Raw genomic sequence first — 17,764 nt, forward strand, 5'->3', positions numbered from 1 at the left:
CTCTACATTCTAGCTTTTAGTCAAAAACAACACTGAAAACGAAATGGTTTTACTCTCTTTATTGGATGTTGTTATTTTCAATGTAGCTTGGATTGGTTGTTCAAATATCTAAGTAATACTAATAAATGCACTACTAATTTGTCTCATTTTTTCTAGAATGTAGACTAAATCAGAACGGAGGGAGTACAGTGCTTTTTCACCCAAATCAGATCAAGGGGATGCAGGCACGCGGCGCATCAGCCATGCTTCGGGCGCGGGTGGCTAACAGGAACGGTCAGAGATGTCGATCTCGAGCTTTGCACGGTGGTAGGCAGGCACAGTCAGGCCATGGGCGACAGACGAGCGGTGCCGACCAGAGTAGTCTGCAGTTTCTGGTTCTGGCCGAGCTGATTATCTACCCAGGTAATGTCCAAATGTTCAGATTGGAGTTAGATCATGAACTGAGTTAGATGGCTAGCTAAGATTTGTTATTAACTTATTGTACTGAACATACAACGGAAATACTCAGCCCAATTTGTTTGTTCCTTTTGTTATTGTAGAATTATTAAAACATGAACAGGATCGCTAGCATTGCTTCTCTTTTCAAAAGCATGAAGCAAATTTTTTTTTTGCATCATGTTTCTCCTTGAGTTCTGTTAAGCTTCCTATATAATTTTGATTATTCCTATTCTGCTTTTTGCAAATTATGTCTGTTGGTTTCAGGATACCTGGGCCTTTCCACTCTGGCTGCTGGTTCTGGGTAGGCTACCATTAAGGTTCAGCTCGCCGTCATCAGTACGTATTGAGACAAGCCGAGATTGTCGGTGCTTTGCGTTGTTCGATTCTCCGAGGTAGCTGCCCAATCGTGATCGACATGAGAATTCCCGTGAATATTTTTATTGGATGCCACTGCAGGGGGTTAATACGTGGTTGATTGAGTATATAGGTCGAGATCTAGAAAAGTCTGATTCAATTCCATTGAACTCCTAAACCTGTGACGATTTTTTTTATCTATTGGAGATACCACTGTAGAGAGTGGAACAACTTATGAGACCAGAAGCATAAATTTTCTCCATGTTAACTTGATTATCAGCATATTATTATCATATTTAGCCTGTTGGAAATTTTCATTTCATGTAGTCTTTGTTGCTATTTCGTATTAAGCTGACCTAGAAAACCTCACGTCTTGATTCGATAATTTTATGATCTGTAACCACATAGAGCTTAGCGCAAGCTCAGTTGCACGATATTATGTCAATTAGTATTATTCTAGGCAACCATGGTGCATCCTACTGCATAGGAAACTTATGGAAATGTATATATAAACTAGATTGTACTTCTGGCTGGATCGTCCTAACTTCATCCTTGAAGCCTGAACACCAGATCCAGGTGTGAATTTAACTTCACCGTCGGTTATTTGGTCAGTGTTCTGCATTCTATTAGTGTCCACCCATTAATGAGGTATGTAATACAATTTAAAGCAATATAAGAGCTGATGCTTCGTCTAAGTGCAGAACAACATTGTACTCACTTCTAACTCACCTTGGCGTCGCCTTAGTAATTTTACAATAGAGGCTTCTTTTATTCTTCAACTTGTGGCTACCACAAAGGCACGGCGTATCACCATCCGGTCTCAGGAAGATCATGGGCTTGGGCATTTATCTTGCTTTCATATCGTGAGGGATGGCTTCACCCTAAATCTCTGTTTTCCTGAAACTTTATATATTCAAAATATCCCACTTATGGTTTATAGGTCTTTAGAGGCTCTTCTTTAAATCATTTGATTTTCTTAGTCATGTAATGCCTAATATTATAGTTAGGACTTATAAGTCGTTGGATATGCAAATTATAAACATCGATTTTCCTGACATCCTCTGTTCTCATGTTAATGAGAGTTGTATTTTGGATAATTTTCAGGTAATAAATGTGTGGGAGCACAAGAGAAAGTTTTGCATTCCCATCCTGCTTGCGAATATCATACTGTGCTCATCAGGTAATTTGTTTCCATGGACAACTTCTGGCACGTAGGCTGCAAGTGATGTAGACAAAGTAAGTCTATTAAGAGATAAATATAAAATACATGTCCCATGTCTGGAATTGTTTGGCCTTCCCATGGTAAGCTCCTACATAATTATATACGTTGGCGTTTCCATGAATGACCAACCGCAAAGTGCCGCATGTTCTGGCAAGTTTGAAGTTGGAGCGATAGTGTTATTGTAAGAAACAGAATCCAGCACGATTATTGATGTATGCCCTAGAAGAGTAAGTCCCTCTTTGTTCCCTGCTCTGCTCCTTGCTTAGTATTACACATCGGATTGAAGTTCTAAATCCTAGATTTCATAGATGTAATGTTAGTGTTCTTTATGCATATAGTGCATTTCACATTCTGTTCCCCCTGAACTCTCTGTACTCAACAAACCTGAATCAGGCAAAATTTCTATATACCTAGAAGCCTTCAGGTACCCTGCAATCTAATTGACTGATTAGACCTTAGATTAACAATACACGGCCTCCACATTTCTTGTGTGTATATATCTTTTTGGATTCAGATAATTAAACCATTACGGACTGTTAATTCTCCATGATTTTACAAAATGTAAGAAAGCAGGGAAAGACTTATAGTTTGCAGGTATTGCATTCTGTTTTTGCACTAAGCTCATATGTTGCAATTTACCGTGGCTTGGTATACATTGCGCTGCATGGCTACAAACAAACACGCTTATTGTTTTGGACTGTACGCTACTGAATATTCTCTTCCGGTCAAATTTTCTTCCCGTGTCAGTGTCGTGTTTTTCTTCCTTCTCACTGGTGAGTAGATATTTACATATACCAGTATTAATAATTGAGATAGGATTCTTAATCTATTCCAGCTAGGTCAAAGGGAATAATATTTTTGATTATGTGCCACACCATCCAAATGGTTCTGTCTGCATTTTGCGGGCAAAAATACCGAGGCGGCTGAAAAATTTGTATCAGAGAAATGCTTTGAAGCATTGTTGTGCTTTGGTAGTGATTGATCTGTTTCTTTGGAACTGTTGTTTGCAGTATTTGTGAAGGGGCAAATTACTCGGTGGTTCCACAGAGCCAAGTCACAGGATCTCAGTATTGACCGAGTAAGAGCGTTCAGGATGTTTCAAGCCCGCAGACACTAATAAGGCAAGATAATGCCTTATTAGTATGCCAGATCCCAGCATGGAGTTCACGGCTGGCTGTCACCAACTCTGACCCTGCAGTTCAGAAACGGGATCCTCACAATGTGGAGACTTTGGAAGACGCGCAACGATGCCATCTTCAAAAACTTGCCCCACACAGACATGACCTGGTTCAATCTATCCTTGAAGAAGCCAAACCGTGGATGATCACCGGTGCTAGGGCGTTACGCCGGCTTCCCCTGGATGCTATGCCCCCTGATGACCCAGCGGGACAGAATCTTCAGGACTAGCAAAGTTGGCTTTGTACAGTTTTTTTGCCTTGCTTTCTCTGAATTTTTTTTCCTCTTCTTGATAGTTTTTTTCTAATACACAATGAGTTCGAGAAAAAAGTAAGGCAAGATAATACCGACACTTCTATTTTGCATTGTAAATATCGTTTAGTGGACTATAAGTGGTGAGGACTTATTCTTTGGCATATTGGCAGTGATTCTTTATGGTGGTATCCCATCCTTTTCCCCTTAATTACGATGTCTAATGTTTGATCTATCCAACATGAGCTAATGAGAAATAAAGTATGGGATTCCTTTACCCCATTTTTATGGCTGCAATTTCAAATTGATCAAAGCTGAACTACAGTTAGTATGGTTCTAGCACTGGCTCGATACGCTACACGCCTATACCATTATGATCTGACATAGATAAAAGAGTTCCAACTTTATAAATATTGTCCTTCAAGTGAAAGATTTTTTTGTATTATACACGTTGTTCTAATCCCCTTGACTCGGTGAGCGAAATGGTTGTTTGTGGTCATGGGAATAACTGTTTAATTGAGAAGTTAACTGTGCTTGGATTTTCTCTATTGGTATGGCCATATTTCTTCCAAATCTACATAATTGCTTTTTACGAATCTAGGGACTCTAACTGTCTACAAAGATTGAGGTTGCTCTCAAGATACGGACTCTTAACTGTCTACAAAGAGAATTTTCATCAGATTCACTATTATTTTTTCAACAGATTCATTATTTTCAAATGTATTCTCTTAAGTTGTAGCTTCACTATTTCTTCTCTAGATTCCATTTTCTTTGTGCTCCGTATTGCCTTATTTACATAGTATTCAGTACAAAACGATAAGGGATCACAACATGAAGCGATGATTGTAGGATTAATTTTTATGTTTTGTTCCTTATATTGTTTCGGGATTTCTTATCTTTGCAGATTAATTTCATGCATAGTTTGGCCTTAGAAAAATAAAATTTTAACTTACAATACCTACAATCAGCTGGAGGAATAAAATATGGAGAATGAAAAAAACTCAGCTATGTGTACTGCATTCTAAGTTGACTACATATGCAACACCATTTGTATTCGGGCATCAGGTATGCTGACATATATGCTAAGGTGCTAGGAGTCACATAGCTGCATAGTATATACATTGATGTTTTTCTGTACGGCAAGGTATTAATTGTTATCTTGCATATACACGATTCATCAGACACAATGCAGTTATTGTCTTACTAAACTCATGTTACTTTTTAGAAATATTTTCTTTTGGGACATTAGTCCAAGTAGTTCTTTTACAATTATAGGCATCCCTTTAAGGGAGATAGTTTTATTTCTAAGAAAATATACAAAGTGTATTCTCACTAGAGATCGTCTTTGTTTTGCTTCAGCAATGGTGAGCAATGTGGTAACCGAGCCATCATATAAGGTCAATAATTTATGTTGAAAATATGATGTGTTATTGTGTGTATTTATAAGGATGGTTACACACATAATGGAACTTTCCTTTCAATCGTTTTTGGGCCCTCCGATCAGAATATATGTGGAATTTATTTTGGGTCACTTTTTGAATAAAATAAAATTCTGCACCTAATGACATATCTTAGATTGTCAAACAAGTAGTGGTTTATGAAAAAGAAGCGGAGAGGTATCCAAGTCCACTCATTGTACAATTGTTGACATGTGTAATACCAACTTTGCGATATTATATATCTAACTCGGAGTTAATTATTAGAAACTTAATCCATGTTTCAGTCCATACTAAAGTTCCTCACTTTTGGCAGTGTCAAATTAGTTATGTTGTGAGAGTCCGAGCTACTTGTCATTGTACAATTTAATTGGTTCATCACTCCTTCCGTAGACATTCAAAATAACCACATTGACATGTGTATGCAAAAAAAAAAAACGTGTATTAAAACTATCAACCATCAATTTTATGGTTTGATTGTTCGGTGGACTAGGATGTTTGTTCATGTTGAAAGGGAGTCGTTTGAACAAGTAAAACACTAAGCTTGCCCATTGAATTGAATCCGCAGTTAACTTTTTTTTCCATGTTACTTTGCATGTGTGTGAGTTCTTTTATTTTTTCTAGATGTTCGGTAATATTATTCTTGAGCACCAGTAAACAAGGATATTTCACTGCAGGAGAATTGTGTTTGCAGCTAATGTTGATGCGGCATGCTTTGGAGAATGAAAGATGGAGCTTGCTATCTGAGTAGAGACACAGTTAGATTATGAGAGTAAAGTTATTGTATTTCAGCGATCTAGGGCATTCACTTGAGCATGTAACCATTTTTTAATATGCTCTACAAACATGTTTTTTTTAAGCTAACTGGTTCTTTTTGGATACACATGTCAACAATTGTACAATGAGTGGACTTGGATACCTCAGTGAATTAATATTCCATCTTTATAAGACAAAACAGATGTCGAACCCGGGGTTTGAACTATTGAGGGATGGGGTACAACCACCCTCCTAACCACCCAACCTCAGGTTGGTTCTCTACAATAATTGTAATCTAACTGATTTTCTATACACTGACAAACTGATCGATGTCAAATAGGAAAGAGGATTGCAAAATTAATGGGAAGGAAAAACGATTCTCTGTAAGAGTCCTGCATTTAAATTATATCTTTTATTGTTGGCCACTACACGGGTGTTTCGTTGCACTGACCTTACGAAGTTGACTCCCTCACCTGAAACTGCTACATATTGTCACTAGGAAAAGGAGCAGGCCCAAGAATGCATGTTCACCTCTACAGATACAAACATCAAACACAATTAACATCTAAGAATGTATGTCCACCTCTGTTAACATCTGCCCTCTGCGAGACAAGACGATCTATGTAAAGGTGTCACATAAAAAAACAAATCCGATGCACCTTAAAATAAAGCCAAAAAAATCACAATTCTGAAATGGAAATAAATACTAAAACCCATAAGTATTTAACATTGCTAAAAATTACCATCGTCCAGCCACCAAATGGCGCGGCGTGCCGCCACGCCCTTCATTGCTAGTATGAATTTAGATCATAATACAACAAACTGCCTCCAGCCATTCTAGACCTTCCTCATTTGGGTATGAAGTACATGTGCTTTGTGCTTTCAAGTATTGCATAAGTTTTGACAAGCATTCTCTATCAAATGCACAAAACTGATCTGTTCGGACTGGATATTTGATTCGCTGTGATTTGTGTGAACAATGTCTAAATTTCAAATGGAACTAGGTACCTTTGTGCAGTATAAGATTGTTAATCTAATTCAGATTTGCATATAAAGTAATTGTGGGGAAATTGATTTCAGCATAAAGGGAAGATGCCTTGGTGTTTTTATGTGCCTTGCAGTGTAGTCCTTTTGCCGGCGTGGACGGGGTGCTTCTCCGACTGGATGTACATGAAGACAGCGTCGTAGAGGTCCACGCTGCGCCCTCACCGACTGTTATGAGCATACCAACCTTGAGGGCCACCTGGTCGGGCGGAATCTGCAGTGTCTCCATCACTCAGTGATTATTCTCCTTTGCATTTTTGTTCAGATGTGACGTAAAAGTTATATAGTGTGGTTTAAATTTAATCATTAAAGGACATGAGCAGCATGAAAACTCCCCTGACACAAGGATCACTTAAAAGCGAATGATTTGATATATCTTTCCTTGAAATCCTAAAATTATACGATATCAACCTTACATGAGTACCGCTTTTTTTAAATATTATTAGGAACCAAGTTGATTATGTAAGATGGCAGGGGAGGACCCAAGTAGAGCTGAGTGGGGGCATAGGCCCCCACTCAAAAATCTGAATTTCAATAGTATTTGTTCATATTTGAAGAAAACATTTGAATTCTACAAGATTTAGGCCAGGAATGCCTTGACTCATTAGTTTCTCTGGGTCCGTCCCTGTAAGATGGTCAGTATATTATATTAGATAAAGGCTTACTGGTTTAAATATCATGGTTGTTTCACATCCTGACTGAATATTTTCTGAAAAGGTAACAATATGCCAAGACGGTTAAGAATACTTGGAGAGAACATATTCCTAATCAGACAGCAACCATCTTTGATGCAGAGAATGCTTTATTTGTGGATTGGAGTCCTTGAAGAAGGATGGATACAACAGATGCAAAGAACTACATGTTTGTTCCGGGCATAATGGAAATGTCAGAAGAAATGTTTAACCTCGTTAATTATATGCAGACAAATAAATGATTGTGTGACTTTTGTTTGGATCATTAGAAGTTTCAGCCCATGTCATGAGGCATGATTAAGTTTGTAAAATTCTTTCTTATCGTAGGACTGATATATCGCAATTCAGTATGCTGTTGCCACTTAGTAATGTATCCTCATAACTACGCCGGGCTGAGGAGGCAAAGGAGGAGCACGAGTTCCACTAGGTGTGCTTGGAGAACCGCATCATGCATGGATTTCTGCATCCGTTGAAAGATTGCGGCGCCCAAGACGACACGTAGTTCTTCCATTCACCGCCACCGTCGCTGCATTGTCTGTCTCCTGGCCATCCTATCTAGGTTTACGGTTATTAGGTCCGGTAGGATTCTTCTCTGTATATCCTATGTCTTCATTACGGTTGTAAATTATGATCCGCGAGTATGAACTATGATGGATTAGTATAAATTATGTGTGGCTTTTGTGCCGTGAACTTGTTTGAATTTTCAGTATGAATTGCAATTCTGCCAATCACCAACAGGTACTACATTCATCGTATCCAGCTCCCAGATCCAACTTGTCCAGCCTCGAGTTATCGTGATCTGCTAGAGCTGCTCTTAGCTCGAACAACGCGATATGAACCAAAATGAACCACAGTGCCAAGTCAGTGGATTAGTCCAACACATTTTAGAACTTGATTCATCAAAATGAAACCGCAAGCCAATCTTATGTAGTTTTAGTGCAAGTGCAACGAACCAATTTCATACGAGACAAATCGAATATTTTAATTTTCACTTTATAGAATTATTCCCTTTGTGTACTAATATAAGACGGTTTAGAAGTTTTGAAAGTGAACTAGATACAAACCAAAAGGAGTGATTTACACACTAAAAATATTCTAGATACAAACTAAAGTGAGTGAATCTACAAAAGAGCTAAAACGTCAAGGCAGTATTTTAATTCCACTTAAATGCATTGTTCTGAACTTCGGATATCAAATACACTCCTAAAGTTTAAATTTTTCACTAGAGCTCCTTCGTACTACCTCCATTCATATATAAACAAAGTTGCGGCTTAACAGCTTTTTTAGAGTAAAGTATTAGTAGTTTTTTTAGCTGCTACAATTATCAGTGGAAAGGCTACAACCCAGTCGAGTTAAGCAATCTCTGTATTGGGCCTTGCCGAGTGCTAAGGCCGAAGCGACGTTACGTGGCCTGACCCACTCAAATCTCTGTAATAATTTATTTCAGCCCAAGCAAAAAAATCGATTCTGCTCGCCCTCGCCGGTTCTCCCCATGCCGCCGGCGAGGAGCCCGGCCGTCGGCCTGCGGCGGCGCAAAGTCTTCGTCCCTCTCATGCTGCTCCTCCCTCTGGTTCTTCTAATCCTGTTCCTGATCTTCCCACCCCGCTCCATCCCCGCGGTCAGCAACGCAGCCCTTAGGCCCCAGCAGACCTGCGACTACGCCGCCGGCGGGTGGGTGCCCGACGCCTCCGCCGACTCCCAGCTCAGGTACGACCACACGTGCAAGGAGATCTTCAAAGGTTGGAACTGCATCGCCAACGGCAAGCGCAACGGCCGCGCCCTCCTCCGCTGGCGATGGAAGCCCGCGGGGTGCGAGCTACTCCCCAGGCTGGATCCGCACCAGTTCCTGGAGCGCCACAGGAACACCAACATTGGTTCGTACTCGTTCCCATTTTGCTGCGTTTTGTTGCTAGCATACTTCAAATGCCACTCTGTGTAAAATGCTTGAGGTGTCACTCCGTGCCTATTGGATGGTCTGGCTTTATACTCGGGAGGTCTTTGATGAAACCTGCTGTATGGAAAGTGGTAATATGGAATGTGTGTACTATTGAATGTATGCGAGATCTTTGATGAAATCTTTAGCGTTGCTATGTCGGTACATTCTTGCTAGTACATTCACTGCTAGTATTGGAAAGCTAGCGTTGTTTGTATGATTCTACTACGTTCTTATGATCATAGTGGTATAAGAGGAAAACTAGCTTGGTGTTTCAGATCTTTCTATTTGGGAAAATGTATCGTATTCAGAGACCCCTTGAATTTTCCATCTTACAATGATGTATGCTCAATATTTCTTGTAGGATTTGTGGGTGATTCGTTGAATAGGAACATGTTTGCCTCATTGGTCTGCATGCTTAGAGGAGTGAGCGGAGAGGTTCGTAAGTGGCGTCCAGCAGGGGCAGACCGAGGCTTCACCTTCTTACACTATAATCTCACCCTCTCATACCACAGAACTAATCTTTTGGTACGCTATGGTAGGTAAGTAGTGTGATTTGCATTATTAAGTACCAAAATATAGTTCTGTAAAATTGCATCTAGCTTCTCTTGTTATGGGTTATATGAATCAACTATGTGCAACATGGGTCATCACTTTTGGCTTTGGATTCTAGGTGTAACTTGGGAGTATTGAAAGGCTTCCAATAGGACATTCTTGCTACATGATTTCAAAATAAACTTTTGTTTTGTTGGTTCATTGTCTTTCTTTAAATTCCCTTTGTTTGTGTACTCTGTTAGACAGTACTGTTTCCCTAACCTTTTGTTGTGCCTTATCCCTTAGAGGGTGATTAGTAGTTCATTTTTTCATGCATGATTCTGCTGGTTATTCATCAAGGCCATATTGCTGGTTCCATAGGTGGTCAGCTAGTCCAGACGGAGGTCCTCTAGAATCTCTTGGATACAAGCAAGGCTACAGGGTTGATGTTGATATTCCAGATCAAGCATGGGCAGATGCAACAAGCTTCCATGATGTTCTTATTTTCAACACAGGGCATTGGTAAGTGTCTAAGCGAACATCACAATTCATAAGGCAGATACGCATTAAATCAACAATTTTTATGTAGTTTTCCCTATCCGTCAATGCTGAGCCTGGATCCTATGATTTAAACCCTCTGAGTAATAACACTGATCAGTTAATATCTCAAAATTTTTATTTAGTCCGCACCTGCTGTTGTTTTTTTATCTGCCTTCTTCCTCAGCCTCAGTGCATTCAACTGGGTACCATTCGAACTTAGTGTGGTTTTACCTAGGAACTTATTACTTCAGACAAATTGATTGCTTTGATAGATTTCTTAGGTTATCTAAGTGTTGCTATTAAAATACTTTGGTTAACCTTAACAAGTAGTGATGGAAAATTTCTGTAGTGGTGTCTTACTGCCGTTTTTTTTTCTCCCGGTGCTAATAGACATATTATCTTCAGGCTGCCTTTCTAACTATCCTGTGTGCTAAGCTAGATGCGCTTGTTGACCACTCTAGGTCATAATAAGTGCCAACTTACCAAGTCGTCCCCCTTTTTCTTTTTCATGAAACTTATTTTGTTTTGTGGGCATCATATTTTGTATTATTGAGCTGACCCTCTTTGCTTTATACAGGTGGTGGGCCCCTTCAAAGTTTGATCCAATACAATCACCAATGGTATTCTTCGAGAAAGGGATGCCGATTATACCTCCTTTATTGCCACCTGAAGGATTGGATTTGGCTCTCAAACACATGGTATGCTTATAGTTCTGTTTCTAAGTTATTCTGGAAACTTCCTATTTACTACTCCTTGCTTGCTAATGCTGAACCAAGTAAGATTTTAGCCAATGTTCAAGATATCGTTTATCGTGCTCGGTCGGCCTCAGATTAGAGATTAATCGCTTATTGGCCGATTAATCGATTTCATCGGTCCACTGTTTATCGGCTAGTTTCTTTGTTAATCGAAGGTTCCGGCGCTGAAAAATCAGCATATCTTGTAATAAATCGGCTGATTATTTTGAACACTGACTTTCGCCATACCTGAACCTTGTACTGTATTTCAAGAATCCTGAAGTTTTTCTCTTAGTCTGGAATGGTCCAGCATTTGCATGAAACAAGCATATTATTCAGCAGGTTGATATACTTCAAATAGCTTATTAGTTTGGGCTGCATTTGGCTTTAATATTTTTCAGCCTCTGCATTTTATGTGAATGGCTTGAAAAAATATCCTGTGAAGTGTGAACTCTAGTAAAGAAGAAATAACCGTCTTACTATTTTCTATCATCTTGATATTTGACTTATTATTCTCATGCTATAAATAAACAATTTTCATCAGATAGCATTTGTGAACAAAGCAATAAGACCCAACGGAATTAAATTCTTCCGCACTCAATCTCCTAGACATTTTGAAGGTGGTGACTGGAATGAAGGTGGATCTTGTCAACGTGACCAACCCTTGTCCTCAAAAGAGGTACTGAAACTACAGTGCATTAGATACTTGGGTAGCAGTTTTTCATCTTCTCTTGCATGATTCAGTTTTATTTTATTTTTATTTGAAGCATACATTTTGTTACATGCACATTTACTGATTTATTAATTTCAATTTTTATGTAGTCCTACTCCTGTGAATCACGGAACTGTTAAATAAGAACTCACAGTTGTACTCCATCTGTCCTAGTTTAGTAGGCGTCCATGTATTTCGAGGTTTAACTTTTACCATAAATCGTCAAACTTAAACCTTGAAATACGTGGGCGCCCATTGCAGTAACTAGACTAGGAGGATGGATGGATATGGAATGAAAGAAATGCTCTAGCAATGTGATACTACCGCGCCAGTTTTCCTTGCCGAACACATATGCATGTCTATATGTTATCTTAGTTTTAAGGCCAATAAGCTAATTAGCTATAATTTGAATGGCCTAGTTGGCTGGATAGGCCTACCACCTGCATGTGTAGGGCAAACAGACATGTATGTATTTTAGTTTCTGTAATATTATGTATTTCCTTCTGTCTGAATACCTTATTTTGGGGCTTTAGAGGCTTGGTGATTCTTCCTAGATTGGAGTGTTGACATTAATAACTTGAACAAAATTGGTTCAGGTCAAAGATTTTTTTTCCGTGGACAACAATGGCACAAACACAGAAGTACGCTTGGTGAACCAGCACTTGATGAAGGCTCTTGAGCAGTCTACCTTTAGAGTTCTGAACGTCACTCACATGAGTGAATTCAGAGCTGATGCTCATCCGTCAACAACCGGAGGAAAGAAGCACGATGATTGCATGCATTGGTGCTTACCAGGACCATCTGATACATGGAACGATTTGCTAGCAGCAAATCTTGCAGCAACTGAGAGAGAGCTAGCCTGAAAAACCTGTAGCCCTCGATAGAATTCCCACCCAATATTTGTTTTGAGAAAAGATTTCTACTCCAAACATTGAGCTTGTTCATATAGGCGAATGTTTCCTTTTCTCCATTGTAACTTTGACCTTGTAGATTTTTTTTACACACTTAGGAATTTTAACATGTACACTTCTAAAGCCTAGAGTAGTTAAACAGGACTTGTTTGTCTGAACATTCTGGTTTGCAGTTGCCTGATCAAACAGAGTGAAGTTTTCTCCTGGACAGATTTCTCTTCTTCTTGCTGTCACGCCGACACTAAAACACACATCTGCATTATTTTCTGCAACTGCATTTGTAGAATCAGATAAGAAACTGTTTGTGTCTATAAAATACTTTGACTTTTGGTATATATATACTTTGCCATACATGTTGATAAGATTGGCATGCTTGCATGACCTTCCGACATATGGAGCTCATCAAAACATATGCCTATTTTGTTTCCCATTTTTTATTTGGAATTGGAACCGATTCGTTTACTTTTCATACTATTAGACAAAATATATAATCATACCTGATTTCCTTGATGCTGCACACAATGACACAAGAACCTGTGCAATTACTTGATGATTACCATACGCTGACCTGATCTGCACCCCTGCCTACGTGCAACCCATTAACCAGTATTGCTGCTCACGTCGAGCCGTACGTTGCAAAAGTTCAGGCACCCACCTCACCTAGCTACGTGCTTGCATGTACTACTACGAAAATGAACCAGCTCCTGCGCAAACTATATAACCAGCTGCACTGGCACAAACCACAAGTCAATCCCACATCTCGACCATTCATTTCTCCGACGAGCTAGCACGATGAGGACGCCTTCGTCGTCGGTTCTCTCCTTCCTCGCACTGTCGGCGTTCGTGCTCGCCTGCTCGGCGATGGCGGACGGCGGCCAGCGGCCTGCCTACGAGAATCCCGTGGAGGGTCTCGACTCCGGGTACTACGCCAAGTCGTGCCCGGACATGGAGGGCATCGTCCAGAGGATCGTCAATGAGGCTTTCGACGCCGACTACACCGTCGCCGCCGGCCTCATCCGACTCTTCTTCCACGACTTCGCCGTCGGCGTACGTATTTTAACACCCGCCGCCGATCTATTGTGTCTGCATGCTTGCGTCGTGTGCTGATTCCAGTATGTATTGTGCGTGGCTTTTGATTATCAGGGGTGTGACGCGTCGATCCTGATAGACGCGCCGGGGAGCGAGAAGTACGCCAAGTCGAGCAAGACGCTCCGGGGGTTCGGGCTGATCGAGGCCATCAAGACGGAGCTGGAGGAGCACTGCCCCCGGACGGTCTCCTGCGCCGACATCCTCACCGCGGCCACCCGCGACGTGAGCAGGGAGGTCGGGGTGGGGTACTGGCCGCTCAAGTTCGGCCGGAAGGACGGCCGGCAGTCCAGCGCCGCCGCTGCTGACAAGTACGTGCCCATGGGCCGCGAGAGCGTCACCGACCTCATCGCCTTGTTCGAGTCCAACGGCCTCAACGTCCGCGATCTCGTCGTCCTCTCCGGCGCGCACTCCATCGGCAAGGCCAGCTGCACCGCCGTCAAGCCGCGGCTTTGCAACTCCAAGCCGGACACGCTGGACAGGAAGTACGGAGACTTCCTGCGCCGCAAGTGCCGCCATAGCGGCTACTTCGCGGAGTACGAGCGGGTGGAGCTCGACGGCGAGACGCCCACGGTGTTCGACAACGTGTACTTCAAGAACCTGGAGCGCAAGATGGGGCTTCTGGAGACGGACCAGAAGATGCTGGAGGACTCCCGGACCAAGAGTTTCGTCCAGGAGATGGTCAGAGAGCCCGAGGAGTTCAAGCACGAGTTCGCCATGGCCATGCGCCGGCTCGGCGAAGTGCAGGTGCTCACCGGCAACGAGGGGGAGGTCCGTCACAAGTGCTCCGCCGTCAACAAGCACTGATCCATCGATCCACGCAGTTCCATACTACATAATTAAGAGCAAACAACTCGCATGAATACTACGTAGTATTTCGGTTAATTTCCTGGTTCAGGAGGGGAATTCGGCTTGTGTTTTTGGGTTTATTCATTCACCTGTTTTGGTTAAGGGTTTCTCAACTGTACTAGTACTTGTATGTGGTGTGAAGTCACGTGTTGAGACGAGGAACGAGGTGTTTCTTTTTGCAGCGTTCTGATCATTTCGAACTTTCGATGAACTCTATCGTAATTAGCCGAAATTTTGACAAAACGGACCACCCTCCCCAATTTATTGAAAAAAAGGACCACCTCTGAGGCAAATTGACAAAAAGGACCACGTGCGTGGCGGCAGGCCCCCCAGCCGACACGTGGCTCTTGCCGCCGGGGGCTGCGGCGGCAGGGACCCGCCGCCCGAGCAGGTGGCGGCACGTTTTCCTGGACGCGTCGCCGTCCGTCACCGTTACGCGTGGTGGGCCATGCCGCCGGTGCATGGGGCGGCAGGGCGACGTGGAGGCTGCCGCTGCACCAAATGGAGGCAGGGCCCGCCAGTTGCAGGACAGCGACGACTTTGCACGCGCGGGAATGGCCGACATGCACGCAGACGACAGGTTCCATCAAATTTTGATAGCACTGATTTTGATGCTGCTTAAGTGCGCGGTGGAGGCAGCAGTTCCCGCTCGATACAGAAAATTAAACACCGAAAGCAGACTGATACAACAAATAGACCACCGATAGTGTGCGCCAATTATTCTGCACTACTTTGTTGGTACGGCTCACACTAATTGAAGGCTATATAAGTCGTCTTACTCGCATACAAATGAAAACAGCAGGATCGAGTTTGCCTTCTTTGCGTCTCTCTTTCATGCGCAAAATATTGAAGTGAGTATGAGTGTACCTTGCTCCGACCAGAATTTTAGGCCGATGAAGGGTAAATGCAAGCTTGCCACCGGGGGTGAGAGCAGAGAGGTGTTGGTGCGGCCGCCTTGCGAATGTGAAGGAGGTGGTTGATTTTTCTGATAAGTTCGGCATGAAATATTTCATGTGCGCTGTTAACGTCAAGAATCGTTTGGGTGGAACGGTGTGACCCTTCGGTCCACCGGGTTCGTGTATATGCGCGAGTTATGATCATGATCCACCCAGGCAAACAAGTTCATCGTCCTCGAGGCCTGCGGTATGTTATAACAGCATGATTAAAAAATTATTTGTATGTCATTAATTTTTGTTTATTAATCGTACTATTTATGTTGTAGTCTCCCCCGCCCCTTTGCATGTGGTTTCACTGGATAGACCATGAGCAGCCAGATTGGGCACGCCGCGAGGTGGAAGAGAAACAACGGCGTGCATGGGCAAGGTTCCATGAGGAGGAGCGTTGGAAAAGGCTGTTGCTAATGATAAAGCAGAGAGCGAGACAGATACAAAAATTAAGGGCGGAGCAAGCTCGAAATCGTGAGGTGAATCAGAAGAGGATGGATGATGAGGTTGCACGTAGGTATGCAGAGGAAGAGGTGCACAGAGAGGCCCGTGAAGCAGAAAGGAAGAGATTAAGGAAAAGAGCTGCTGAGCCGCAAGCGGCAGAAGAACGCGGCGACAAGTCCGGAAAATGGTCACGCTGGACGCAGGGAAAGTAGAGTGATATATTTGTACTAACTACGTATGTTAAATTTTGTTTTACTTTGTCGTTATATCTTAAATTCCATTGTAGTGAGTAGCCGTATTTTAATTGTAGTTATATTTCCATCTTTATTTCGTTCGATGTATTAATAATAAATGTTGATTTCTCGAGAAAAGTTTGCGCCTAAAGTTCGCGCCATATTTTTTCCCGCCAAAATTTCCCGCCTTATTTTTTCCCGCAAAATTTTCCCGCCTTATTTTTTCCCGCCAAAATTTCCCGCCTTATTTTTCCCGCCAAAATTTCCCGCCATGTATCCCTGCCTTTTCGCTGAGCCGCGTGCTATAAAACCCCTCCCCGGGCATTCATTTGTTGAACACAATCGTAGTCGCTCCAGGATGGCTCCTCCTGGCGATCGTAGTTTTACTGCATTTATGGTTGCTCCTCTTATCTCCTCTGCTTCTTCAGTTATGAGTGCCAATAACATAGACAATGTCCAAGATCTGGTCATGAATGTGACCCTCCTCGTCGAGGTAGGCAAGCTTTTTTCTAGGCATGCAGGTATGCCTGGTCGAACTCCGGTGGAAATACGACAAGAGCTTCTTAGGTTGCAAGCTAGGTTTGAGAAGAAGAAACCGAAGGATGAGAAGGAACAAGAAGATTTTCTAAGGCATCCATTTACATGGGCTTCCTCGACCGAGGATGATAAAAAGTCTTCACGCCGAGGAGCCTGGCTAAGAGCAATGAATATTTCAAGGGGAAGAGCACTGCATCAGCTTGCGTTGACTCGGACGATGATTTTATGCCACAGAGTAAGAAGGGCAAGGCTAGTTCATCGTCAAAGAGCAAGAAGAAGGGAAAAAAGTGAAGCTTATAATGTTACTCGTAGCGTTTGTTTTAAGTACTGGTGTTGGCAGTGCCGATGTATCTTCATTCAAGGTAGTAAAATGCTAGAGTCGTCAACATATCACGCTTGTCGATGACGGCGTGGTGGTCTTTGCCTAGCACCAGAAGGCGACCATGGATCTGGTACACGATGTTGGCGCAAACCTCGGCCGTACTGATTTTCCTCATCCTCTGTACGTGTCTCATTTGGTGGTGATGGAGTCTGAAATACGTACCGAGATTCCTGATTTGGGGGAATCAAACTAGCATATGTGTTGAAAATAGCACCTCCAAAGAATTCTTCAACTATCTCGGTAACATCATTGCGAGGTTGTTGGGAAGTGCTGCCGTAGTATTGTGGTTCCATCTGCGTCATATCAGGCCATGTCGGGACTGAAGATTCCTGCGTATCGAACGGCTCCGTCAGAAACATGCACACACTAATCATGTATGTAATTAACATGCATTAACCTGAGTTGGGTATTGCGATTGCATGCCCTTGTACTTTCTGTGAGAAAGGTACCATCTATTGACAGCACCGGGCGGCAGTGATGGAATGCCCGTATAGTCTGGGGGAATGCCCAGAATAAACGATCAAGGATTTCTTGGTTTTCCTCCAGAGGGTGTTG

General features: G+C 42.3%; 2 protein-coding genes and 1 long non-coding RNA gene across 4 annotated transcripts; all 3 read left to right on the forward strand.

Moving 5' to 3' along the window:
* The first annotated feature begins 222 nt into the window (after window positions 1-222).
* Window positions 223-3,606, forward strand: LOC124676833. 2 transcript variants are annotated; one of them, XR_006993811.1, is made up of 3 exons: window positions 223-402; window positions 703-1,972; window positions 3,025-3,606. It is a non-coding gene; the product is annotated as an uncharacterized LOC124676833 (long non-coding RNA). The 2 variants fall into 2 exon arrangements; XR_006993810.1 differs by having other exon boundaries at window positions 703-3,606.
* Window positions 3,607-8,862: 5,256 nt separating this feature from the next.
* On the forward strand, window positions 8,863-12,933 carry LOC124676453 (protein trichome birefringence-like 13). The gene is made up of 6 exons (XM_047212510.1): window positions 8,863-9,244; window positions 9,668-9,845; window positions 10,219-10,359; window positions 10,955-11,075; window positions 11,656-11,790; window positions 12,420-12,933. The coding sequence occupies exons 1-6, from the start codon at window positions 8,863-8,865 to the stop codon at window positions 12,684-12,686; spliced, it is 1,224 nt and encodes a 407-aa protein (XP_047068466.1). The 3' UTR covers window positions 12,687-12,933.
* Window positions 12,934-13,526: 593 nt separating this feature from the next.
* On the forward strand, window positions 13,527-14,627 carry LOC124672574 (peroxidase 7-like). The gene is made up of 2 exons (XM_047208781.1): window positions 13,527-13,781; window positions 13,878-14,627. The coding sequence occupies exons 1-2, from the start codon at window positions 13,527-13,529 to the stop codon at window positions 14,625-14,627; spliced, it is 1,005 nt and encodes a 334-aa protein (XP_047064737.1).
* The last annotated feature ends 3,137 nt before the right edge of the window (window positions 14,628-17,764 follow it).

Source organism: Lolium rigidum, chromosome 7 (assembly GCF_022539505.1).
Source record: "Lolium rigidum isolate FL_2022 chromosome 7, APGP_CSIRO_Lrig_0.1, whole genome shotgun sequence".
Classification (NCBI taxonomy): Eukaryota; Viridiplantae; Streptophyta; class Magnoliopsida; order Poales; family Poaceae; genus Lolium; species Lolium rigidum.